General features: G+C 58.9%; 2 protein-coding genes across 5 annotated transcripts; one reads left to right on the top strand and one right to left on the bottom strand.

The window, feature by feature from the left end:
* The first annotated feature begins 4,310 nt into the window (after window positions 1-4,310).
* Window positions 4,311-11,176, top strand: FSTL3 (follistatin like 3). Of its 3 annotated transcripts, none has more exons than XM_019016162.4 (6): window positions 4,311-4,497; window positions 5,770-5,955; window positions 8,253-8,468; window positions 9,312-9,539; window positions 9,629-9,652; window positions 9,755-11,176. In XM_019016162.4, exons 1-6 carry the CDS (start codon window positions 4,395-4,397, stop codon window positions 9,787-9,789), a joined length of 792 nt encoding a protein of 263 aa, XP_018871707.1. In that variant the 5' UTR covers window positions 4,311-4,394; the 3' UTR covers window positions 9,790-11,176. The 3 variants fall into 3 exon arrangements, with proteins under 3 accessions (XP_018871707.1, XP_004059654.1, XP_063557969.1); XM_063701899.1 differs by having other exon boundaries at window positions 4,343-4,497; window positions 9,758-11,176; XM_004059606.5 differs by having other exon boundaries at window positions 9,629-11,176.
* Window positions 11,177-13,329: 2,153 nt separating this feature from the next.
* PRSS57 (serine protease 57) lies at window positions 13,330-23,609 on the bottom strand. Of its 2 annotated transcripts, none has more exons than XM_063701864.1 (5): window positions 23,509-23,609; window positions 22,971-23,124; window positions 19,986-20,130; window positions 14,703-14,966; window positions 13,330-13,706 (listed from the first exon to the last, which is right to left on the bottom strand). In XM_063701864.1, the coding sequence occupies exons 1-5, from the start codon at window positions 23,585-23,587 to the stop codon at window positions 13,500-13,502; spliced, it is 849 nt and encodes a 282-aa protein (XP_063557934.1). In that variant the 5' UTR covers window positions 23,588-23,609; the 3' UTR covers window positions 13,330-13,499. The 2 variants fall into 2 exon arrangements, with proteins under 2 accessions (XP_063557934.1, XP_004059653.1); XM_004059605.4 differs by having other exon boundaries at window positions 22,971-23,127.
* Window positions 23,610-26,450: the final 2,841 nt, after the last annotated feature.

Below are 26,450 nucleotides of genomic sequence, written 5' to 3' on the forward strand. Positions count from 1 at the left end.
AATGGGGTGCCTGCCTCACAGCCTCCCAGCAAGCAGCAAAGGGGACTCACCATGGTCCCGTTCTGCACGAGCACCCATTGACTGTGTGATTAACAGGAATCTATGCACGCCATGGCCCTACTGTGTGCCTGGCACTGTCCACATCCCACCTGGAACCTCTAACACTGGGGTCTGTGCCCATGTTACAGATAAGAAAACAGGCATAGCCTGGGCACGGTGGTTCACGCCTGTAATCCCAGCAATTTGGGAGGCCAAGGCAGCTGGATCGCCAGAGGTCAGGAGTTCGAGACCAGCCTGGCCAACATGGTGAAACCCATCTCTACTAAAAATACAAAAAATTAGCTGGGTCTGTTGGTGCATGCCTGTAATTCCAGCTACTCGGGAGGCTGAGGCAAGAGAATTGCTTAAACCCGGGAGGCAGAGGTTGCAGTGAGCCGAGATTGCGCCACTGCACTCCAGCCTTGGCAACAAGAGCGAAACTCTGTCTCAAAAAAAAAAAAAGAAAAAGAAAAGAAAACAGGCCTAGAAGGGTCCCAGGGCCTGGCATACAGTGGGCACCCACGACTGCTATAACAAATTTGCACAAACTGCCTGGTTTAAAGCAACACATGGGCTGGGCACAGCGTCTCATGCCTGTAATCCCAGCACTTTGTGAGGCCAAGGTGGGCAGATCACCCGAGGTCAGGAGTTTGAGACCAGCCTGGCCAACATGGCAAAATCCCATCACTGCAAAAAAAAAAAAAAAAAAGTAGCCGGGTGTGGTGGGAGGCGCCTGTAATCCCAGTTAGTCAGGAGGCTGAGGTTGCAGTGAGCCGAGATCGCACCTCTGCACTCCAGCCTGGACAACAGAGTGAGGTCCTGTCTCAAAAAAATAAAAATGGCCAGGCATGGTGGCTCACGCCTGTAACCCCAGCACTTTGGGAGGCCAAGGCAGGTGAATCACTGAGGTCAGGAGTTCAAGACCAGCCTGGCCAACATGGCGAAACCCCGTCTCTACTAAGAATACAAAAATTAGCCAGTTGTGGTGGCAGGTGCCTACAATCCCAGCTACTCGGGAGGCTGACGCAGAAGGATTGCTTGAACCCGGGGGCGGAGGTTGCAGTGAGCCGAGATCGCGGCATTGCACTCCAGCCTAAGCAACAGAACGAGACTACGTCTCAAAAAAAAAAAAAAAAAAGTTCCACACGGGTCTGGCTGGGGGAAGATCGAGGTGTTGGCAGAGCTGCATTCCTTCTGGCAGCTCCAGGAGAGAATCTGTTCCGCGCCTTTCCAGGCTCCTAGAGGCCGCCCACATTCCCTGGCTTGAGCCCCCTTCCTCCATCTCCAAATCCCGCAATGGCAGCCAAGTCCTTCTCTTATCCCGTCTCTAACCATAGAGGGCAGGCGTCTCCTCCTTTTCTTTTTTTTTTTCTTGAGACAGAGTCTCGCTCTGTCACCCAGGCTGCAGTGCAGTGGCACGATCTCGGCTCACTTCAACCTCTGCCTCCCAGGTTCAAGTGATTCTCCTGCCTCAGCCTCCCAAGTAGCTGGGATTACAGGCACACAATACCAGGCCCACCTAATTTTTTTGTATTTTTAGTAGAGACGGGGTTTTACCATGTTGGCCAGGCTAGTCTCGAACTCCTGACTTCAAGTGATCTGCCCGCCTCGGCCTCCTAATGTGTTGGGATTACAGATGTGAACCACCGCACCCGGCCAGGCATCTCCTCTTCTACGGACCCTTCCAGGACAGTGGGCCATCCGTATAACCCAGGATGAACCCCTGTGTGAAGGTCCTCAACTCAGTCCCATCTGCAGAGCCCCTTTGGCCAGGGAGGGTGGGACACCCACGGGTTCCAGGGATGAGGGCCCCATGGTCTCTGGGACCGCCGTTCTGCTGACCACCCCACACTGCTCTCCCCCTCACTCACAGCACAAGCGTCTGTTTCCAGCGCACACCCCTGCCGTTCTGTCTGACATTCGAGTCTCAACCTCAACGTCTCTTTCCTCTGGGAAGCCTTCCTCAGTCTCCCCCAGGCCTGGGTCAGGCCTGGGGCACCTTTGCCATCTGGGCATCCTCCGCCACAGAACAACACTGGATTGTCACTGTCTGTTTACCTGTCAGGATGTACCTGGAGGGAGACAGAAGCCTGGGGGGTGAGCAGAGGCCACGAGGAGCCACGGTGGGTGTCTGAGCCAGGGAGAAGTGTTATGGCAGCTGGGGTAGGAAGTGGGCCGCAGGGGCCAGGCCGCGGGCTAGAAGTCCTAGGATGAGCCTCGGGCCTGGATAGGGTGGGGAGAGGGGCAGAACCGGGAGAGGGGAGGTCATCACTGGGGTCTCAGGAGGAGGCGGCGCTCCGGAAAGGGTCAGTGACCTGTTAGAGGTCACCCTGCACTGAGCCTCTGGGTTAGGGAAGACAGAGCCGGGAGCAGGAGGCCACTGGCAGCTGGCCTCGGTTTCCCCGGAGAGGACCGGAACCCACGCCAGCCAGACAATGACCCTTTGATTCGCACAGCCCAGGCCGGAGTGGCCAAGCCATGGCGGGGTCAGGTCTTGGCCAAGGTCACACTGTCCAGCCCCCGCACATCCTCAGTGAGAACACAGGGTCCCATCCCTGCCCCACTTCCCAATCCCGGGAGAGTCCCGGGGGAATGCCAGAGGCCAAGGCCAGGTCGAGACGGCGGGGTGTCCCCCCTCAGTAAGAACACAGGGTCCTGTCCCTGCCCCACTCCCCAAGCCAGGGAGATTCCAGGGGGAAATGCCAGAGGCCAAGGCCAGGTCAAGACGGCGGGGTGTCCCCCTTCAGTGAGAATACAGGGTCCCGTCCCTGCCCTGCTCCCCAAGCCGGGGAGATTCCCGGGGGAAATGCCAGAGGCCAAGTCCAGGTCGAGAGAGTGGGGTGTCCTCCCTCAGTGCCACTAAGGCAGAACTTGGCCCCTGGCCACTGGCTGCTGGGGGACACAGTCAGGTTGGGCAGCTAAGGTGGAGGAAAGGGTACAGGTGTGTCTTCTGTGGGCACAGATCTCACACAGGCCAGAGAAGGGGCTGTGCCGTGGGGCTGCTGGACAGGTCCGTTTCCACCTGTGGGGTAGGCAATGCCGGCACAGCGAGTGGCCAGACACAGGCATGCCCAGCAGACACCCAACCGCTCTCCACCACCTCAACCTTCTGTATTTTCCTGAAAGCATTTACCGCTCCTTGAAGTTATAATTTGTCTCTGCATTTTGTTGTCCAAACCAGGAGCTCGGTGAGGGTGTGATGGGGTCTGCCTTGGTCACCGTGGCACCCCAGCACCCCTCAGGGTCCCTCTGGCCAACAGAGATGTTCACTGATGCCCTAGAAGCAGGAACAGAGGGGCTCCCCTGCGCTCACCAACGGCGCCTGACAAATCTGGAGGCCCCCATGACAGAATCAGCTCCAGAGTAGGAAATGTGTCTGGCTGCACGAAAGCCCCCTCGGGCGCAGCGCCTCCAGGCCCACACAGATGTCGCTGTCATACATTGTTGGAAACGCCTCTGCTGGAAACAGTGTTTGCTGAATCTTGGAGGGAGAGGAAAAAACCTAGTAAACATTCTTGTTGAGGTGACCTGGGGGAATGTCTGCAAAGGCTTGGAGGGCTGATGGGGCAGAGCTGCCCAGGGGCCCAGGACAAAGGCCAGGCGTGCACACACACACACACACACACACACACACACACACAGGCAGTGGCCTCCCTGGGGGCCGTGGCTGGGCGAGGCCTGCTGTTGTCCGCGATGCAGGAAGGAGCTGTGTCTCTGGGTCTGTCCCGGCCGCACCCCATTCTGTCCCACACCCAACCTCTCCCCACCCACAGGCCGGCTCCAGCGGCCAGGTGGACGGGTGCGCGGCCCACGCTGTAAGCAGGGAACCATATCCAGCTGAGGTTTTGGGTGTGTGGGGCGGGTCGGGAACAAGGAGGCCGGGTTGGGGGGCTCAGACCGCACTTGGATCATGAAAGTGACCACATGCAAATCACAGAAACGGGATGCAGGGATCCACAGACGTGCTCCTCGTGGATCCCCGTTACCTCACCGCCACCCCTGAAACTGAAGACCCCCAAACCCACTTTGACTCCTGGAGACGGCCCCTCGATCCACCCAAAAGGCTGCCACCACCTCGAACCCACACCCCTGTCCCGGTTCCGCCCTGGGTCCAGCCACATCTCCCCAAATGCATTCTCTGGCTCCGGAAGGGGACCCGGGCGCTCGCCCCCAACTGCCCCCCGCAGCGGCCGGGCCCGGCGCCTGCCCACCCCGCGCGGGACACGGCCTCGCCCCCGCCACTCCCGCGCCGCGCCCCGCCCCGCGCCCCGCCCCGCCCGCGGCCCGCGGGACCTTTATAGGGAGCGCCGGCCGCGCGCTGGGAAGTCGGTGCCGCTGCCGTCTCTGCGTTCGCCATGCGTCCCGGGGCGCCAGGGCCACTCTGGCCTCTGCCCTGGGGGGCCCTGGCTTGGGCCGTGGGCTTCGTGAGCTCCATGGGCTCGGGGAACCCCGCGCCCGGTGAGTGGGGCGGCCAGAGGGGCGGGCGGGGCGGGCCACCCACGTGGGGCTGCGCGGAATGCGGCCGGGGGGACGTCGGGGGGCGCGGCGGCGGCGGCGGGGGCGAGGGCGGTGTCCGTCGCAAGCTGGAGCCGGGAAGGTCTGAAGGAGGGTCACCAAGAGGTCAGCAGAGCAGAGGTTTCTAATCACAATGACCGCTGACATTTATTGAGCGCTTAGTGTCTACCTCTCCCCTCCCTGAACCTGTGCCATCCCGATAGTGCTGGAGCTCTCTTCATCTCCGTCTTCCAGATGGGGAAACTGAGGCTCAGGGTCACACAGCCTGTAGCAGGCAAAGCCAGGGTTCTAGCCGCGACCGTCCGGGTCGGTCCTGGTGCCGAGAGGTAGTGCTGGGTGTCGGGAGCCAGGCCCTCCAACTGGGGCTGAGAGCTTTCCTGGGTCCTGGGTAGACGGGGCATGTAGTCTCACACCTGGGACTTGCCGGGAGGCGCCAGGCAGGAGACGGCCCCACTGCTGGCCTCAGTTTCCCCTCCTATGATGGGTGCCAAGGTGCTGCGTTCCCCAAGCTGGTCCCTGGCAGTGTCTGTGAACCAGCAAGCGCTCTGGGATGGGGGCTGTGGCCGTTCCTGCCCCCAGGGATGGGGGAAGAAACGGGGGGCTCTCTGGCTCCCCACCCCCCATCCCTGCAGCCCCACCCCACCCCAGCCCTGCGCCAAAGGGAGAGCAGAGCCCCCTCCCCGAAGGCCACGTCCCTGGGGAGACAGTGAGCTCATGCAAGGGGAATGTTCCCAAGTTGGAGTGAGTAAGAGGCGGGCCAGGCGGTGGGGGGGCTGCCAGGCGCGGGGCTCCGCGTGCCCTCGCCCTCGGGTGCTGTCTAGACAGAGGGCAGAGGCGGGAGAAGCGGCTCCAGGGCCTGCTGACCCTGACATGCCCAGTGCCTGGTGTTTGGTGGTGTTTGAGGGGTTGGGCAGGGTGCCAGCCCCTGGCCTGGGGGGCTTGGAGGGTACGGGAAGGGACCTCCTGGGGTGGGTGGGGGTTGGTGGTGAGGCTGTGGGGGGGGGGGGGGCACGTGGAGCTCAGAGGGGAGGAGACATCTCCAGGGTTCTGGAGCCAGGGTGGGGACACCCATGTGGTTTTCTGCCCCTTCTTCCTGGGTGCGGGTAGATCATCCTGTGTGTTAACTACTCAGCACCACCTGCATGCATCTGTGGGCGGGCCAGAAGCTGGGTGTCAGGAGTGGCCCAGGAGAGCACCCCGTTCCCTGGCCCGCAGGTGGTGTTTGCTGGCTCCAGCAGGGCCAGGAGGCCACCTGCAGCCTGGTGCTCCAGACTGATGTCACCCGGGCCGAGTGCTGTGCCTCTGGCAACATTGACACCGCCTGGTCCAACCTCACCCACCCGGGGAACAAGATCAACCTCCTCGGCTTCTTGGGCCTTGTCCACTGCCTTCCCTGCAAAGGTGAGACCTCAGGCCAGAAGCAGGGCAGACATCTCAGCTCAGGACCAGCCACAAACAGTCATGGTGGTCGAGGGCCGAACGTCCAGGGACTGAGCCCGTCACAGGGGTATGTAGGAAGCTGCAGGGGGATCCCAGCCTCAGAGAGGGACTGGGGGGACTTCCCGGTTCCCAGGCTTCAGCCTCTTGCAGCTCAGGACTCAGGAAGAGACTCTGAGGACTTACCACGTGGCTCCAGCCTTTGCTGGGGCTGAGCTCTCTGCCTGGGTGGCTCTTCCCACCTGGTCGATAAATGTCTGGCTTGCACCTAGCTCCTGGGAAAGTGGGTTTGCCATTCTGGCCTGTGACCCCAAATGTCCACACCAGGAACCTTCACTGCAGACTCCAGGGTCTGCAGTGGGGTTACAGCTGCATGTTTAACAAGCATTTGCCTCGGGACCCTGTTTTGAGAGGATGCCTCCCACATCAGTCTAGGGGCTCTTGGTTGGTGAGTGGCACAGAACGAATGAATAAGATATATTCTCTGCACTGGAGGATGATGGTTTTTTTTTGTTTTTTTTTTCTGATGGAGCCCCGCTCTGTCACCCAGGCTGGAGTGCAGTGGTGCGATTTCGGCTCACTGCAACTTCGGCCTCCGAGGTTCAAGCAATTCTCTTTCCTCAGCCTCCCCAGTGGCTGGGACTGCAGGCGTGCCACCACACCTGGCTAATTTTTATGTTTTTGGTAGAGACAGGGTTTCACCACATTGGCCAGGCTGGTCTCAAACTCCTGACCTCAAGTGATCTGCCAGCCTTGGCCTCCCAAAGTGCTGGGATTACAGGCGTGAGCCACCATGCCTGGCCTGTTGGGGCACAACTTGAAGGAGGTGGGCATTAGAGCTAGGGTGTTGGGGGATGTCTAGGAGTTTGCCAGATGGGGCCGGTATGGGAGAGTGGATCAGGAGAGAACATGGCTTGAGGTTAGGTCCTGGTGGGTGGGGTCAGGCAGAGGAGCCAAGGGGAGGCTGAAGCTAAGGGCTGCAGACCCGAAGGCCAGGCTGAGGAACTCTGCTGGCCTCTGAGATGTGATTAATCCCAGATCAACCTGGCTGGGTGGTCCTGAACTCACTGCCACATACCCCTGCTCCCTCCCGACCCCCCTCTGGCTTCTGGGAGAAGGACAGACTTCAAAAAGTGCCTGGCCTGGGCATGAGACGGCCCAGGACCCCCCACCCCCAACCTCATCTGGCCCTGGGGACGGAACTCAGGCCCCCTTCCGTTCTCGCTCGCATAAAAGCCACCCTGGCCGAGCATTTCCAGATGTGCCTGTGAGCCGCTGTGCCGGGGCCGCCCAGGTGCGGCCCACATGCCCTGCAAGGGCTGCGTGGCGGCCGCTGGCCATCCCCTAAGGAGTGCCGGACTGCCTTGGAAGTGGGGCTCCCTCGTCAGCCCCACTTTACACACAGAGAAACTGAGGCTGGCACATAAACTCAACAGCTGTGTTCAGAGGCCCACCAGACCCCCAGACAACAGAAAGGGGATTGGTCATCTGGGTCCTCGCAGCAGCTTTCAAACTGAGGTGCTTGGGCCCCTGCACTCATAGCTGCGACCCGGCCTCAGTTTCCCCATCTGTAAAATGATGACTTGGGAAGATGCGATAAGCCTAGGAGGCGATGAGCATTCATATATAAAAGCGGGGGCGGGGACCCCAGAGAGAGTTTCCCTAGCAGGACCTCAGTATCCCTGTCTGAGCAGCGGGGCTGCGGGGCTAGCTCCTGGTTCAGAGGCCTGGGGCTGTGGGGGGCCCCCTCCCCTGGAATCGCTCCCCAGGCCAGGAGGGGCGTACAGCGCCCCGCCCTCCCCGACGCCTCCTGGGGGAAGGTCCTGGCAGCCCCAGACTCGCGCCTGGCAAGGGCGGAACACCCCAGGCTGACGCAGCTGGGGCCCCTCCGGCCTTCCCAGAAGAGCGCGTGCATCGGGAGCAGACGTCAGCCAGCTGCAAGGAGGAGCGGCCCGGGGCTGCGTAGCTCCGCCGGACCCCGATTCCGGGCAGAGACCCCCCCCGGCCCGCGCGCACCGAGCCCAGCCCCCGCCCCCCAGCGCAGGCGCAGCCCGGACCTCGGCCCCATCGGTCCCGCGCCCGGACCCTGAGCCCTGACCCTGGGAACCCGAGGGCCCCGACTCCGACTGACCCTGACCTGGGACGGCGCCCCCGCCTCCGCCCTGCGGAAGGGGCGCAGGGAGGGGCCCCGAGGCCTTCGCGCGGCCCCACGCCCGGGACCCTCCCGCGCCCGGCCCCACGCGCGTGTCCTCTGTCCGCAGATTCGTGCGACGGCGTGGAGTGCGGCCCGGGCAAGGCGTGCCGCATGCTGGGGGGCCGCCCGCGCTGCGAGTGCGCGCCCGACTGCTCGGGGCTCCCGGCGCGGCTCCAGGTCTGCGGCTCAGACGGCGCCACCTACCGCGACGAGTGCGAGCTGCGCACCGCGCGCTGCCGCGGCCACCCGGACCTGAGCGTCATGTACCGGGGCCGCTGCCGCAGTACGTGGGGGCGTGGCCTGTGGAGGGGCGGGGCGGGACCTACCGGACCTGCGCGTCATGTATCGAGGCTGCGGCCGCAGGAGGTGGGGGCGGGGCCTGGGGCGGGACCACCCGGACCTGAGCGTGACGTACCGCGGCTGCTACCGCAATGCGTGAGGGCCAGGCCTCCGGGGGCGGGGCCTGCTGGAGGGGCGGGGCCTGATGGAGGGGCGGGGCCGCTGCCGCAGTGCGTAGGGGCGGGGCCTCCAGCCCAGGACAGGTCACATGGATGGCGGTGGGCCCTAATTAAGGGCGTCTTTATACTTCCGAGGGAGCATCACGGGGTAGGGTCTTTTGTAGGGTTGGGATTTGGAAAGTAGTGGGCCTCTGGGGGCTCACACTGGGCAAGAGGTATGTGGCATGGTCAGAGCGGGAGCGTGACTCAGAGAGGGGCTCGTGGGTGTAACCAGAGGGGCATGATGGAACCAGGGGGTGAGACTGGGCCATGTGAGGGGCGGGGCTCTTGGCTGGGGCGTGGTTCCTGGGTGGAGATGGGCGGGGATTTGTGGGTGGAGTTTGGGTGGGCGGCCCCGCAGTCGTGGAGGGGCGGGGCTTTGGGTAGAATAAGGGGCAGGAGCTCACGAAAGAGGTGTGGCTCCTGGGTACAATGGGAAGGGCAGGGCTTGTGGGTGGAGCCTGAGGGGTGGAATGGAGGGGGGGCTCACGGGGGGGCGGGGGGGGTGCTTGTGTCTCCTACCAGAGGGTTTTCGCATCTTGGGGGTTAAGGGTGGGTCTTGGGGCCAAGAGCCCTGCGGGGTTCTCAGCGAGATGTCCCCTGAATTTCCCCTGGCACCCGGCCTGCAGAGTCCTGTGAGCACGTGGTGTGCCCGCGGCCACAGTCGTGCGTTGTGGACCAGACGGGCAGCGCCCACTGCGTGGTGTGTAGGGCGGCGCCCTGCCCTGTGCCCTCCAGCCCCGGCCAGGAGCTTTGCGGCAACAACAACGTCACCTACATCTCCTCGTGCCACATGCGCCAGGCCACCTGCTTCCTGGGCCGCTCCATCGGCGTGCGCCACGCGGGCAGCTGCGCAGGTGCAGACGCAGGGCGGGGGCACAGGCCTGTCCTGGGGGCCGGAGAACCCCCTGCCCTGCGCCCTCAATGCTCTTATCGACCCTTGCAGGCACCCCTGAGGAGCCGCCAGATGGTGAGTCGGCAGAAGAGGAAGAGAACTTCGTATGAGCCTGCAGGACAGGCCTGGGCCTGGTGCCCGAGGCCCCCCATCATCCCCTGTTATTTATTGCCACAGCAGAGTCTAATTTATATGCCACGGACACTCCCTAGAGCCTGGATTCGGACCACTTGGGGATCCCAGAACCTCCCTGACGATATCCTGGAAGGACTGAGGAAGGGAGGCCTGGGGGCCGGCTGGTGGGTGGGATAGACCTGCGTTCCGGACACTGAGCACCTGATTTAGGGCCCTTCTCTAGGATGGCCCAGCCCCTACCCTAAGACCTATTGCCGGGGAGGATTCCACACTTCCGCTCCTTTGGGGATAAACCTATTAATTATTGCTACTATCAAGAGGGCTGGGCATTCTCTGCTGGTAATTCCTGAAGAGGCATGACTGCTTTTCTCAGCCCCAAGCCTCTAGCCTGGGTGTGTATGGAGGGTCTAGCCTGGGTGTGTATGGACGGTCTAGCCTGGGTGTGTATGGACGGTCTAGCCGGGGTGAGTATGGAGGGTCTAGCCTGGGTGTGTACGGACGGTCTAGTCTGAGTGCGTGTGGGGACCTCAGAACACTGTGACCTTAGCCCAGAAAGCCAGGCCCTTCATGAAGGCCAAGAAGGCTGCCACCGTTCCCTGCCAGCCCAAGAACTCCAGCTTCCCCACTGCCTCTGTGTGCCCCTTTGCGTCCTGTGAAGGCCATTGAGAAATGCCCAGTGTGCCCCCTGGGAAAGGGCACAGCCTGTGCTCCTGACACGGGCTGTGCTTGGCCACAGAACCACCCAGCGTCTCCCCTGCTGCTGTCCACGTCAGTTCATGAGGCAACATCGCGTGGTCTCAGACGTGGAGCAGCCAGTGGCAGCTCAGAGCAGGGCACTGTGTCCGGCGGAGCCAAGTCCACTCTGGGAGAGCTCTGGTGGGGACCACGGGCCACTGCCACTGCTCATCCACTGGCCCCGAGGGGGGTGTAGACGCCAAGACTCACGCAGTTGTGACATCTGGAGTCCTGGAGCCGAGTGTCCCAGCGGCACCACTAGGTGCTTGCTGCCTCCACAGTGGGGTTCACACCCAGGGCTCCTCGGTCCCCCACATCTTGCCCCGGCCAGGCCTGCAGACCCAGACTCCAGCCAGACCTGCCTCACCCACCAATGCAGCCGGGGCTGGCGACACCAGCCAGGTGCTGGTCTTGGGCCAGTTCTCCCACGATGGCTCACCCTCCCCTCCATCTGGGTTGATGCTCAGAATCGCCTACCTGTGCCTGCGTGTAAACCACAGCCTCAGACCAGCTATGGGGAGGGGACAACACGGAGGATATCCAGCTTCCCCGGTCTGGGGTGAGGAGTGTGGGGAGCTTGGGCATCCTCCTCCAGCCCCCAGGCAGTGCCTTACCTGTGGTGCCCAGAAAAGTGCCCCTAGGTTGGTGGGTCTACGGGAGCCTCAGCCAGGCAGCCCACCCCACCCTGGGGCCCTGCCTTACCAAGGAAATAAAGACTCAAAGAAGCCACTTTGGGGTGTCCAGGCCTCAGTTTGTCTCCTCTCTCAAGGCTTCAGGCCGCCCCCACGGCTGTGGGATGGGCAGCCTGGGGCCTGGGGTGCTGCATGGGTGCTCTGGAAGCACCGGAAGAGAGACCCAGCATCAGTCCTTGGGCAGCCTCTGGCCGCCTCTGGGCCTCAGTGCCTCTCCAGGCAGTGGACAAGCCCGGGAGGGGCTGAGGCAGTGCGGGAGGGGAGGGAGAGAAAGGAGGTCTTTTGCGAGGGCACACAGGATAGACAAGATGGCTTAGGGCAGCCCTAAGACACCAGCTGGCTTGGGACCCAGAAATGGAGGCCCGGCCTTGAAGGACTTGGGTGTAACAATAGCAGTAATAAAAAAAACAGGATTAGGGCCCAGGTTGGGTAGCTCACCCCTATAATCTCAGCACTTTGGGAGGCCAAGGCGGGCGGGTCACTTGAGGCCAGGAGTTCCAGACCAGCCTGGGCAACATAGTGAGACCCCCGTCTCTACAAAAAAAAAAAAAAAAAGAAAAAAAGACCCAGGCATGGTGGCATGCTCCTGTGGTCCCAGCTACTCAGGAGCCTGAGGTGGGAAGATGGCTTGAGCCCAGGATGTCAAGGCTGCAGTGAGCTGTGTTGGCACCACTGCACTCCAGCCTGGGTGACAGAGTGAGACTCTATTTCTAAAATAATAATAATAGCATAATTGGCCGGGCATGGTGGTTCATGCCTGTAATCCCAGCACTTTGGGAGGCCGAGGCAGGCGAATCATGAGGTCAGGAGTTCGAGACCAACCTGGCCAACATGGTGAAACTCCGATCTCGGTGAGCCGAGATCGTGCCACTAAATTCCAGCCTGGGGGACAGAGCAAGACCCCATCTCAGAAAAAAAAAAAAAAAAAAATTAGCCAGGTGTGGTGTCATGCACCTGTAGTCCCAGCTACATGGGAGGGTGAGGCGGGAGAATCGCTTGAACCTGGGAGGCAGAGGTTGCAGTGAGCCGAGATCGCACCACTGGACTCCAGCCTGGGTGACGGAGTGAGACTCTGTCTCAAAATAATAATAATAATAATAACAACAACAACAACAACAATAAAAAGGCCCGGCGCGGTGGCTCACCCACGCCTGTAATCCCAGCACTTTAGGAGGCCAAGGCAAGTGGATCATGAGGTCAAGAGATCGAGACCATCCTGGCCAACATGGTGAAACCCCATATTTACTAAAAATACAAAAAATTAGCCGGGTGTGGTGGTACATGCCTGTAGTCCCAGCTAGTTGGGAGGCTGAGGCAGGAGAATGGCTTGAACCCAGGGGCAGAGGTTGCAATGAGCCGAGATTGCGCCACTGCACTCCAGCCTGGTGACAGAGTGAGACGTCATCTTAAAAAAAATAATAGGCCGGGCTCGGTGGCTCACGCCTGTAATCCCAGCACTTTGGGAGGCTGAGGCGGGTGGATCACGAGATCAGGAGATCGAGACCATCCTGGCTAACACGGTGAAACCCCGTCTCTACTAAAAATACAAAGAATTAGCCGGGTGTGGTGGCGGGCGCCTGTAGTCCCAGCCACTTCGGAGACTGAGGCAGGAGAATGGTGTGAACCCGGGAGGCGGAACTTGCAGTGGGCCGAGATCGTGCCACTGCACTCCAGCCTGGGGGACAGAGCGAGACTCCATCCAAAAAAAATTAAGTAAAAATAAAAAAATAAAATAATAATAAAGAAAATAAAATCTAAAAATAAAAAAATAATAACACAATAACAAACTGTGACAATAACATCAGCTGGGACTTGCTGTGCACCCCGCGCTATTCTCTGGTTTTCAGAGGATGAACACGAGGCTCGATGTGAGGCCAGACCCTCTTGGGATTCCTCGGCGCGGGCAGTGCAAGCCCGCCCTGGTGTCCAGCAGCCCCCACACCCTGCAGAGGGAGCTCAGGGCTTCCTGGCCTCCGTTTCCCAGCGGACTCGCCTGCGGTGTGGTTAGGCGGCTGGAGGGAGGTGGAGGAACGGCATTCCGGGTGGGAGGCTGCAGGAGTGTGGGTTGCAGGGGCGCGGGGTGGACCCAGAGGGATTCACGGTGGGGGGCATGGGAAGGTGGAAAGGGGCTGTGGACCGACACGAATGCCGGTGGACCCTGCAGCTGACCGCCCGCGGGTGAGGCTGGAAGTCAGTTAACATTTTACTGGGTTTGATTCTGCCCTTTGCATGTGGAATGGGTGTGCCCCACCGCTGCCCGTCCCACCCCAACCCTGAACATCAGGCTTCCCGTGGGGCCCAGCCACGGAACATTCCAGGCCTGGAGCGGCCATCTCATTTGCATGCCGCAAGGTTGTGGCTCAGGCGGCTTCTCCTGGGGGCCTGGTGGTCCCAGGCAGGGGGCCGGGCTGGGGGCTGCTCTGCCGAACCACGTCCCAGATCCAGGCCACAAAGGCAGACACCTGCGTGTACACGTCGGGGGTCTTGGGGTCGCCGCACCAGAGGCCCGAGAAGGAAACGAGGCCGTGAGCCCGGTTCCTGCACACCAGGGGCCCCCCAGAGTCGGCCTGGAGTGAAAGGAGAGGTGAGGTCAGGGCCTCTGGGAACTGCTGCAGGCACATCTCACCACCGCCCTCCCTGCCTCAGAACCCTCTGTGGCTCCCTACTGCTCTCCAAGGAAAAAGTAAATTCATTTCTCCCCTCCAGGCCCTGAGGACCCAGCCCCCACCCACTTCTCTGCCCTCCCCGCTGAGCCTCCTCAGTGCTCCACAGCCTTTGTATAGCCTGGAGACCTGTTACTGCCCTGTGCTGGATGCTGCCTGTGTAAACATTCGAGTCTGCAGTGTTTTGGGCAGTGCACAACCCACACAGCTGTACGCGGCAGCCCTCTACTAACAGGTCTCTCTGCCTTGCGTGTGTTTCCTCAGATCTTCTAAGGATTCCTTCAAGTCTCAGCTCAAAGGTGCTCTCCTTGGAGAGGGCTCCCCATATACTCACCCTAAAATCCCTCATCCTACCCTCCTAACTGCCATCTAGAATCCGCTCTGATACCATCAACTGGATACTATTAGTGTGACAGTTTTACAGATGGAGAAAAAGAGGCCCAGAGAAATCAAGTAAGTGACTTTTCCAAGGTCATGCATCGGGAAAGTGGACAGTCTCGTTTCTCCTGGACTAAGTGTGTGTCCTGAACCAAGTCGCTCTCTTGCCTGCGGTAAAAGACCCTCCAGGGCCAGTGTCTCCCTTGGCACCTGGGGATTCGTTTATCTGGCAAGGTTTTAGGAGTGGGAGCTGCTTCCTCTCAATCTGTTACTACCCTCTACTGAATACTGCTTGTATAAATACACAAGTGCGTGGCTCTTTGTGCAGTGCGCAACCTGCACAGCTGAACATGGCAGCCCTGCATGACCCTTGCCAACTCCCTGCCTTTCCTGGGCCTCAGCTTCTCCGTCTGGTCCAACATCAATGGGACTCAGTTCCCAAGGCCCTTCTTGGCCCTGACCCTCTCTGTGGGCCTTGGTTTCCCCAAACAGTAAGTGGGTGGAGCAGGGAGGGGATCTTACCGAGCAGAAGCCCCGTCTGTGGCTGTCCCCACTGCGGGTGCAGAGCATGGTAAGGGTCAGGTGGCCCTTCCAGGAGCTGTTGCAGACGTCCGGGTCCAGCACTCGGACTTTGGCCTCCATCAGTCCAGGCGGCAGCTCCTCAAAGTCGGACACGAAGCCCCAGCCAGCCACCCGGCACCGTGTCCCGGCTGTCGGGGGCCTGGCCCTTCTCCCTGGCAGCCTCAGCAGCCCCACTGCAGGGCCCAGGACAGCAGAGCCATTCAGCTGCAGGGAGAGCATGAGTTCAGGCCACTGGGCTCCCTCCCCACCCCCGCTCCTGCCTCAGTTTATCCATGGGACCCCTGGTCCTGCCCTTGTGAAGCAAAATCAATGGCGGCCACCATGAGGCCGGGTCAGGAGGCCCCGTTCCTTCTGCCAACACAGGCCCCTACCCCTCAGGCCTCCAGGGTCACCGTCAGCTGCCCAAAGGGTCTTTCTTTTCTTTTCTTTGAGACGGAGTCTCGCTCTGTCGCCCAGGCTGGAGTGCAGTGGCGCAATCTTGGCTCACTGCAACGTCCACCTCCCAGGTTCAACCAATTTCTCCTGCCTCAGCCTCCCAAGCAGCTGGGATTACAGGCGTGCACCACCACACCTGGCTAATTTTGGTATTTTAGTAGAGACAGGGTTTCACCCTGTTGGCCAGGCTGTTCTCAAACTCCTGACCTCAGGTGATCCACCCACTCAGCCTCCCAAAGTGCTGGGATTACAGAGTGAGCCGCCGCGCCCAGCCTCAAAGAGTCTTTCAAACTCCATCTCCTTCCTTGCTCTAAGCCCTCCCACGGCTCCCCATTGCCCTCAGGACAAAACCTCTTTGCTCACCAGCCAGGGCCTCTGAGGGCTCTCCAGCCTCAGCCTCCCCTCTGGCCAGGCAGGATGAATTTACAGCTACTCCCTGGGCCTGCCACACACCTCCCCTCAGAGCGGACCCCCAGCCTGGAACACTTTTCCTATTCAGCCATCTCAGCATGGATGCCACCTCTTCCAGGAAGTCTTCCCAGACTCCCAGGCTGGCACGTGAGTCTTCTCTGGGCTCCCTGCAGCCTGTCGAGGCCGGTTTACCAAGTGAAGACTGAGTGACACCCCGGGCTCTGTGTGGCCCAGCACCGGGCCTCTGGCCCTGGCCCTGGCCCTTGGCACACAGCTGATGCTCAGTTAATGGGCCTGGGAAGGACGGCTCCAATCCCTGTCTCTGGTTCTCCAATTTGTGCGTCTTGGGTGCATTCCTGACATTCTTGATGTCTCACTCAGCCTCAGTTTCCCCATCTGTGCGATGGCCTCTGGGTAAGCCAGCGCTGGTTCCAGGCTTCAGGGTTTCACAGATGAGAAAAATTCACCCAAAAGCTTTGGCTACTGGCACTTGCTCCTCCTCCTTTTTTTTTTTTTCAGAGTCTTGCTCTGTCGTCCAGGCTGGAATGCAGTGGCGCAATCTCGGCTCACGGCAACCTCCGCCTCCCGGGTTCAAGCAATTCTCCTGCCTCAGCCTCTGGAATTTAATTTTGGGACGCTGGGTAGAAGCGTCAGGGAAGGGGGTCGTCCCTGGAGCAGGAGGGGGCCAGGCGGGTCTGCATGGATGCACCACGTGTGGGAGGAGCAGCTTCCCACCCGGAGAACTCCACCCAGGGACTTTTTTTTTTTTTTTTCAGATGGAGTCTCACTCTGTCACCCAGGCTGGAGTGCAGTGGCATGATCTCGGCTCACGGCAATCTCTGCCTCCCGGGTTCAAGTGATTCTCCTGCCTCAGCCTCCCGAGTAGCTGGGATGACTGGCACCCACCACCAGCCTCAGCTAATTTTTTTATTTTTAGTAGAGATGGGGTTTCACCACGTTGGCCAGTCTGGTTTCGAACTCCTGACCTCAAATGATCTACCCGCCTCGGCCTCCCAAAGTGCTGGGGTTACAGGTGTGAGCCACCACGCCCAGCCCCACACAGGGACTTTAAGCGTCTCCTCCACACAGGGCAGGGGCCCGAGAGGCACATTCATTCCGTTTCAGCATAAACTTTGAGCACCTGCTGTGTGCCATAAATGGCCATAAAGGTGACAAAAAATCCCTGCCCGTTAGGTTCAGAGGAAGCGGGAATGAGGAAGTGGGTGGTCCAGGGGTTAGCAGGTGACGACGGGACTGGAAGGGTGGTCCAGGGGTTAGCAGGAGATGACAGGGCCGGAAGGGTGGTCCAGGGGTTAGCAGGAGATGACAGGGCCAGAAGGGTGGTCCAGGGGTTAGCAGGAGATGACAAGGCCGGAAGGGTGGTCCAGGGGTTAGCAGGTGATGACGGGGCTGGAAGGGTGGTCCAGGGGTTAGCAGGTGATGACGGGACTGGAAGGGTGGTCCAGGGGTTAGCAGGAGATGACAAGGCCGGAAGGGTGGTCCAGGGGTTAGCAGGTGATGACGGGGCTGGAAGGGTGGTCCAGGGGTTAGCAGGTGATGACGGGGCCGGAAGGGTGGTCCAGGGGTTAGCAGGAGATGACGGGGCCGGAAGGGTGGTCCAGGGGTTAGCAGGAGATGACGGGGCCGGAAGGGTGGTCCAGGGGTTAGCAGGAGATGACGGGGCCGGAAGGGTGGTCCAGGGGTTAGCAGGAGATGACGGGGCTGGAAGGGTGGTCCAGGGGTTAGCAGGAGATGACGGGGCCGGAATGGTGGTCCAGGGGTTAGCAGGAGATGACGGGGCTGGAACAGGGTTGCAGGGAGTGGGGATGTGGTCCAGGGCGGCCTCCTGGGAAGGTAACATTTGAGCAAAGACTTGACAGGCGTGAGGGGAAAGGCTTGCGGTGTCTGGGGAACTGGTGCACTGGGTACAGCTGGTGCAGAGCTCGGAGCGGAGACTGTGCTGGGGATGGGATGGCCCATCTGGGAGGTCTGTTGGCCTCGAGTCAGAAAGGTGACAGGCATGGATTAGCAGGGCCTGTGGGCACCAGGAGGATTTGTCCTGCAGGAGGTGGGAGCCACTGGGGGGTCCAGGGCAGAGGAGGAATGGGACCTGACGTCCAACTGTCTTTAAAACCTAAGTCAGGCCAGGCGCAGCAGCTCAGGTTTGTAATCCCAGCACTTTGCAGGGCTGAGGCAGGAGGATTGCCTGAGTCCAGGAGGTCAAGACCAGCCTGAGCAACATGGTGAAACCCCGTCTCTACTAAAAATATAAAAATTCGCCCAGCGCAGTGGTACACGCCCGTGCTCCCAGCACTTTGGGAGACCAAGGTGGGCGGATCACTTGAGGACCGGAGTTAAGACCAGCCTGGCCAACATGGTGAAATCCCATCTCTACTAAAAATACAAAAATTAGCCAGGTGTGGTGGTGGGCGCCTGTGATCCCAGCTACTCGGGAGGCTGAGGCAGGAGAATCACTTGAACCCGAGAGATGGAGGTTGCAGTGAGCCCTGACTGTGCCACTTTACTCCAGCCCAGGCGCCAAAGCGAGACTCCGTCTCAAAAAATAGGCCAGGGTTGGGAGGCAGAGGTGGGTGGATCACGAGGCCAAGAGATCGAGACCATCCTGGCCAACATGGTGAAACCCCATCTCTACTAAAAATACAAAAATTAGCTGGGCGTGGTGGCGGGTGCCTGTAATCCCAGCTACTCGGGGGGCTGAGGCAGGAGAATCGCTTGAACCTGGGTGGCGGAGGCTGCAGTGAGCCGAGATCATGCTACTGCACTCCAGCCTGGGGGACACAGGGAGACACTGTCTGAAAAAAAAAAAAGCCCAGGGCTGCTTCTCCTGGAAAACACTAAACGGCGGATGACGCCGGTGCAGTGGGGCGGCCCTGGGATGGGGAACGGCGCTGGCTTCCCCCGAGGCTTCGGCACTGGCTTCCGGGCTGGGGTGGCGGAGCTCACAGAGGCAAGACAGAGGATAAGGAGTAGACGCCTGTCACCAAGCTGGGCCGCCTGGTCAAGGACATAAAGATCATGTCCCTGGAGGAGGTCTGTCTCTTCTCCCTGCCCATCAAGGAATCTGAGATCATTGACCTTTTCCTGAGGGCCTCTCTCCAGGACGAGGTTTTGGAGATTATGCCGGTGCAGAAGCAGATCCGCACCGGCCAGCGCACCAGGTTCGAGGCGTCTGTTCCCACCGGGGACTACAATGGCCACGTCGGTCTGGGTGTTGAGTGCTCCAAGGAGGTAGCCGCTGCCATCTGCGGGGCCGTCATCCTGGCCAAGCTCTCCGTTGTCCCCATGCACAGAGGCTACTGGGGGAACAAGATCGGCAAGCCCTACACCGTCCCTGGCCAGGTGACGGGCCGCTGCGGCTCTGCGCTGGTGTGCCTGATCCCCGTGCCCGGGGTGCTGGCATCGTCTGGGCACCTGTGCCCAAGAAGCTGCTCATGATGGCTGGTATCGGTGACTGCTACACCTTAGCCAGGGGCTGCACTGCCACCCTGGGCAACTTTGCCAAGGCCGCCTCTGATATCCTCTCTAAGACCTACAGCTGCCTGACCCCTGACCTCTGTATTCCCCAAGTCTCTTTCAGGTATTCACTGGCCATCTTGTGAAGACTCACGCCAGAGTCTCTGTGCAGACGCCCGGCTCCAGCTGTGGTTACAACATAGGGTTTTATACACGAAAAATAAAGTGAATTAAGCCTGGAAAAAAAAAATGGCCAGGCACGACGGCTCACGCCTGTAATCCCAACACTTTGGGAGGCTGAGGTGGGTGGATCACTGGGTCAGGAGTTTGAGACCAGCCTGGCCAACATAGTGAAACCCCATCTCTACTAAAAACACAAAAAACTAGCCAGGTCTGGTGGCGAGTGCCTGTAATCCCAGCTACTTGGGTGGCTGAGGCAGGAGAATCACTTGAGCCTGGGAGGCGGAGGTTACAGTGAGCCGAGATGGCGCCATTGCACTCCAGCCCCGGTGACAGTTCGAGACTCTGACTCAAAAAAAGAAAAGAAAAGAAAAGAAAAGTAGGCCGGGCTCGGTGGCTCACGCTTGTAATCCCAGCCCTTTGGGAGGCCGAGGCAGGCGGATCATTTGAAGTCAGGAGCTTGAGACCAGCCTGGCCAACATGGTGAAACCCCGTCTCTACAAAATACAAAAATTAGATGGGCTTGGTGGCGTGCACCTGTAATCCCATGTACTTGAGAGGCTGAGGCAGGAGAATCACTTGAACCCGGGAGGCTGAGGTTGCAGTGAGCCGAGATTGCGCCATTGCCCTCCAGCCCGAGCGACAGAGCGAGAGACTGTCTCAAAAACTAAACATATGTCAGATCCACCCCCGGGGCCACCCCCCCCCCGCCCCGGGGCTCACCCGCAGCAGGCAGATGTCGTTGGCGTGGGTCATGGGGTGGTAGTCGGGGTGCGTGGTGACAGCATCGATGCCAAACACCTGCTGGGTGGGCTCCGCGGTACTCAGGACGTGGGCGCCCAGCACCACCAGGCCAGTGCGGAGGTCTCTGCAGGGAGGAGGTGGTGGGTGAGACGGGGGTGAGGGCTGCCCGTCCTGGGCCTCGGTCCACTCAGCTATGAAACGGAGGCCCAGGCCGGGCACAGTGGCTCACGCCTGTAATCCCAGCACTTTGGGAGGGTGAGGAGGGTGGATCACCCGAGGTCGGGAGTTCAAGACCAGCCTGATCAACATGGAGAAACCCCGTCTCTACTAAAAATACAAAATTAGCCGGGTATGGTGGCACATGCCTGTCATCCCAGCTACTCGGGAGGCTGAGGCAGGAGAATTGCTTGAGCCCGGGAGGCGGAGGTTGCAGTGAGCTGAGATCGCACCATTGCACTCTAGCCTGAGCGACAGAACAAGACTCCGTCTCAAAAAAACAACAAAAACAATTACTTTTGCATCAACTTAATATTCTTTCTCTTTTTTCTTTTTTTTTTTTGAGACAGAGTCTGACTCTGTCCCCTAGGCTACAGTGCAATCGAGGCTTACCGCAACCTCTGCCTCCTGGGTTCCGGTGATTCTCCTGCCTCAGCCCTCCAAGCAGCTAAGACTACAGGCGTGCGCCACCACTCCCAGCTAATTTTTGTATTTTCAGTAGAGATGGGATTTCACCGCATTGGCCAGGCTGGTCTCGATCTCCTGACCTGAAGTGATCCACCTGCCTCGGCCTCCCAAAGTGCTGGGATGACAGGCATGAGCCACCGTGCCCAGCCACCAATTTAATATTATGATAATAAATTAATAATTATGTTTATTATTATTCCTACCTCCAATATAGAATTAACTTCAATAGTTGTGGTATTAATTTGAATCATTATTATAGAAACATATTTAGAATGAAGATAATACTTATTATATTTATTATAAGTTCTACTTCAATTATAATATTAACTACAGTAATTTCAATATTCTCCTTTTTTTATTTCTTTAATTTTTTTTTTTGAGATGGAGTCTCGCTCTGTCACCCAGGCAAGATTGCAGTGGTGCAATCTTGGCTCTCTGCAAGCTCCGCCTCCCTGGTTCACGCCATTCTTCTGCCTCAGCCTCCTGAATAGCTGGGACTACAGGCGCCCGCCACCATATCCGGCTAATTTTTTGTATTTATTTTTAGTAGAGATGGGGTTTCACCGTGTTAGCCAGGACAGTCTCGATCTCCTGACCTCGTGATCCGCCTGCCTCGGCTTCTCAAAGTGCTGGGATTACAGGCGTGAGCCACCGCGCCCGGCTTTTTTTTTTTTTTTTTTTTTGAGACAAGGTCTCACTCTGTTACCCAGGCCGCACTGGTGTGATCACAGCTCACTGCAGCCTCGACCTCCCAGGCTCAAGCGATCCTCCCACAGCAGCCTTTCAAGTAGCTGGGACCACAGAAGCACAGCTCTGGTGCTGAGGACTCTGCGGGGAGGAGGGGGTGGGTGGGATGGGGATGACGGCTGCCCGTCTGGGCCTCAGTCCACTCATCTATGAAATGGAGGCCCAGTAATCCATTTAATTGCTCACGCCGGCCCCGTGATAATATTAGGTTGGTGCAAAAGTAATTGCACGAAAAAAATTAAATGGCAAAAACCACAATTACTTTTTTTTTTTTTTTCCGACAGAGTCTCACTCTGTCCCCTAGGCTGGAGTGCAGTGGTGCCATCTCGGCTCACTGCCACCTCCACCTCCTGGGTTCAAGTGATTCTCCTACCTCAGCCTCCCGAGTAGCTGGGGATACATACAGCCACTCACTACCATGCCCAACTAATTTTTTTTTTTTTTTTTTTTTTTTTTTTGAGACAGAGTCTCGCTCTGTCCCCCAGGCTGGAGTGCAGTGGTGCCATCTCGGCTCACTGAAAGCTCCGCCTCCTGGGTTCACGCCATTCTCCTGCCTCAGCCTCCTGAGTAGCTGGGACTACAGGCGCCCGCCACCACATCTGGCTAATTTTTTTGTATTTTTAGTAGAGATGGGGTTTCACTGTATTAGCCAGGATGGTCTCGATCTCCTGACGTCGTGATCCTCCTGCCTTGGCCTCTCAAAATGCTGGGATTACAGGCATGAGCCACCGCACCCAGCCTAATTTTCGTATTTTTAGTAGAGACAGAGTTTCACCATGTTGGCCAGGCTGGTCTCATACTCCTGACCTCAAACAATCCACCGTGTCCCAACGTGAGGGGGACTGCAGGCTGGCGGGGGAGCTGGGGACACTGCAGCCCAGGACCAACCTATCCCATGCCTGGTGGGGGCTCCTGCAGGAGGGGACCCACCCAACTTGGCCCCAATATACATTTTAATAGTTATTATAACAACATGTTTAAAACGAGGCAGGGCGTGGTGGCTGACACCTGCAATCCCAGCACTTTGGGAGGCAGAGGTGGGTGGATCATTTGAAGTCAGGAGTTCGAGACCAGCCTGGCCAACATGGTGAAATCCAGTCTCTACTAAAAATACAAAAATTCGCCGGGCATGGTGGCGGGTGCCTGTCATCCCAGCTACTCCGGAAGCTGAGGCAGGAGAATTGCTTGAGCCCGGGAGGTGGAGGTTGCAGTGAGCCGAGATGGCACCGTTGCACTCCAGCCTGGGGAACCGAGACTGCCTCAAAAAAACAAAAAAAAAACAAAAAACAAAAAGAACATAGTGACAGTTACAGTAACAGAATATGTACTTGTTGCCCCTGTTGCTTCTTCTGTGCTTCTTTTGCCTCCCTGCCTTCTCCTCCTGTTTTCCCTTTGTTGCCCCTTAAATCCAGCCCCTGCTGAGACTCCCCCTCCTGCAGGAGCCACGGCGCCCCCAGTTCCCCCGCCAGCCTGGAGTCCCCCTCATGTCTGGACACGGTGTCCAGAAAGAAGGGGACTGACAGGTGAGCTCACCTGCGGCTGAAGCAGTGGGCGGCGGAGACCACCCAGCGGGCTCGCAGCAGGAAGCCTCCGCAGTGATGTTGGCCCCCGAAGCGCAAGGATGCCATGTAGGGCCTGGAGTGGGGGGTCACCTCGTGGCCCCCGATGATCTGGGCCCCCCAGGAGCCTGCTGGAGGGACGGCCTGAGTCAGGGACGAGGCGGGAGGAAGGGATGATGGGGCTGGGGTCAGGGCGGGGGGAGAAGTAGCGGCCGAGACAGAGACGGCGGGTGAGATTCGAGACGGAGAGACCCGGAGTGCTGGAGACAGAGCCCAGACAAGCCCCCCAGATGCGCTGGGAGGGGCTCCCGAGCCCGGGAGATCCAGGGCTGGGCTGGGCAGAGACCCTGGCCGGATTTGCATCCATTTCCAGCAGAGGCAGCCACGGGGGCTCGGCGGATGGAGCAGGTGGAGCTCTCCCCAGGGTTCTCCCGGGACTGGGGGTTCCCGGGTGTGGCCCCCGTACGGGGACTTGGCGGGGGCCTGGGTGGGGATCCCAGGGGGCTCCTCACCGGGGGGCTTCATGGGCAGCATCAGGGCGGTGGCCACGGTCAGCAGCGGACGTCCCCAGCCCCTCAACCCGAGCCCCATGGCAGATGCAGGCTGGCGTCTCCCTGCAGAGGTCTTCGGGCCGTGGCTCCCACCCTCAGCCAACGGCCGGAAAGGGGGAGCCTGGCTGTGGCCTGTGGTCGGGAGGCCCCACCAGCAACGCCTGGAGCCCAGGCAGGCGTTTCTGAGAAATCGATGGTCTCAGGTGGTGGCTGGTAATAATCATGTTGATAATAATCATTGTCCCCTAGTCCGGAAACAGGGAGAGGAGGAGACAGCTCTGGGGCTGCAAGTGACCTCGGGAAGGCACTTGACCCTTCTGTGCCTCAGTTTACCCAGCCTCCACGTGGCCCAGCATGTGTGGGGAGCTTTCCGAGGAACCGAGGTCACAGCGGCACTCAAGACCCGCAGCTCCCCTCCGGCCCCCACCCCCCAAACCCCAGTCTTCCCATCTCCAACCCCAGTGCCGACCTCAGGGCTGTGGGGACAGTGAGGAAGGCCGGTCTCCTGGGAAGCTCTGATGATTTCTGCCTTTATTTTATTTTTATTTTTATAGGTGGGGTTTTGCTATGTTGCCCAGGCTGGTCTCGAACTCCTGGGCTCCAGCGATCCTCCCTCCTCGGCCTTCCAAAGTGCTGAGATCACAGAAGAGAGCCACTGCACCTGGCAGATTTCTGCCTTTATTCAGCAGTTATTGAGTGCCTAGTGTATACCAGACCTCATGCTAGGAGGTGAGGATGCGGCAGTGACCGTACCCCAGCCTGTAGCACTGACGTTCTGTGGGGTCCGGAGTCCAGTGGGACATGGCTGTACCTGGGGGTCTTCACCTTTTTTTTCTTTTCTTTTTTTTTTTGAGATGGAGTCTTGCTCTTGTTGCCCAGGCTAGAGTGGAATGGCACCATCTCGGCTCACCGCAACCTCTACCTCCCGGGTTCGAGTGATTCTCGTTCCTCAGCCTCCCGAGTAACTGGAACTACAGGCGCCCGCCACCATGCCCGGCTAATTTTGTTTCTGTATTTTTAGTAGAGACGGGGTTTCACCATATTAGCCAGGATGGTCTCGATCTCCTGACCTCATGATCCGCCCGCCTCAGCCTCCCAAAGTGCTGGGATTACAGGCATGAGCCACCGCGCCCGGTCTTTTTTTTTTTTTTTGAGAAGGAATCTTGCTCTTGCTGCCCAGGCTAGAGTGCAGTGGCACGATCTTGGCTCACCGCAACCTCTGTCTCCTGAGTTCAAGGGATTCTCCTTCCTCAGCCTCCTGAGTAACTGGGATTACAGGTGCCCACCACCACACCCCGCTAAATTTGTGTGTTTAGTAGAGACGGAGTTTCTCCATGTTGGTCAGGCTGGTCTCGAACTCCCGACCTCAGGTGATCCACCTGCCTCAGCCTCCCACAGTGCTGGGGTTACAGGCCTGAGCCACCACGCCCGGCCCGGCAGGTCTTCACCTTTCAGTGGGAGCGTTCTTAGTGGCAAAGTTCAGGTCGTAAATTGCAGCTCACACAGCCGGGTGATGGCGTTCACGGCAGTGGCTGACAGTGGGGTGCTCGTCAGCACTTAATAATGGACAGGCTGGGGCCGGGCGCAGTGGCTCACGCCTATAATCCCAGCACTTTGGGAGGCCAAGGCAGGTGGATCACCTGAGGTCAGGAGTTCAAGACCAGCCTGGCCAACATAGTGAAACCCCGTCTCTACTTAAAGTACCAAAATTAGCCAGGCGTGGTGGCAGGTGCCTGTAATCCCAGCTACTTGGGAGGCTGAGGCAGGAGAATCGCTTGAACCGGGAGGCAGAGGCTGCAGTGAGCTGAGATTGCGCCACTGCACTCCAGCCTGGGTGACAGAGCGAGACTCCGTCTCAAAAAAAAAAAAAAGAAGTCATCGTTGAACGCTCCAGACCTGTGTTTTACCAAATGTAAAAAGTGTTCTCAATAAAGAATGAAGTGAAATGAAGCAACAGGAAATGCGTGGAAAGGAAGGTATGAAAAGGCCCCACAATGAACTCGGGCTCTGCGAGATGTGGGCGGCCTCTGGAAGCTAAAAAACGGCAGGAAACGAATTTTCTCCTGGAGCCTCCGGGAAAAGCCAGCCCTACCGATGCCCTGACGTTAGCCCAGCAGGGCCTGCAGGGGCTTCTGACCTCCAGCACTGCCAGAGAATAAATTGGTGCCATTTCGTTTATTATTATTATTATTATTATTATTATCATATTTTCTTGAGACGGAGTCTCGCTCTTTCGCCCAGGCCACACTGCAGTGGCGCGATCTCGGCTCACTGCAAGCTCCGCATCCTGGGTTCATGCCATTCTCCTGCCTCAGCCTCCCAAGTAGCTGGGACTACAGGTGCCCGCCACCACGCCCGGCTGATTGTTTGTATTTTTAGTAGAGATGGGGTTTCACCACATTAGCCAGGATGGTCTCAGTCTCCTGACCTCGTGATCTGCCCGCCTCAGCCTCTCAAAGTGCTGGGATTACAGGTGTGAGCCACCGTGCCCAGCCTCATTTATTATATATATATTTATTTTGAGACAGGGAGACAGGGTCTTGCTCTGCCGCCCAGGCTGGAGTGCAGTGGTGCAATCAAAGCTCACTGCAGCCTCGACCTCCTAGGCTCAAGCCATCCTCCCACCTCAGCCTCCCAAGTAGCTGGGACCACAGGCAACTGCCACCACCAGGCCCGGCTCATTATTTCATTTTTTGTGGAGACGGGGTTTTGCCATGTTGCCCAGGCTGGTCTTGAACTCCTGGCCTCAAGCAATCCTCCAGCCTCGGCTTCCCGAAGTGCTGGGATTATAGGTGTGAGCCACCATGTCTGGCCCAAGTTGGTATCATTTTAAACCCCTACGTTTCTGGGAATTTGTTACAGCAGCTGCAGGAAAGATTTTGGGAAATGGAAAGCTGTTTCCA

Source organism: Gorilla gorilla, chromosome 20 (genome assembly GCF_029281585.2).
Source record: "Gorilla gorilla gorilla isolate KB3781 chromosome 20, NHGRI_mGorGor1-v2.1_pri, whole genome shotgun sequence".
In the NCBI taxonomy this organism is placed as follows: Eukaryota; Metazoa; Chordata; class Mammalia; order Primates; family Hominidae; genus Gorilla; species Gorilla gorilla.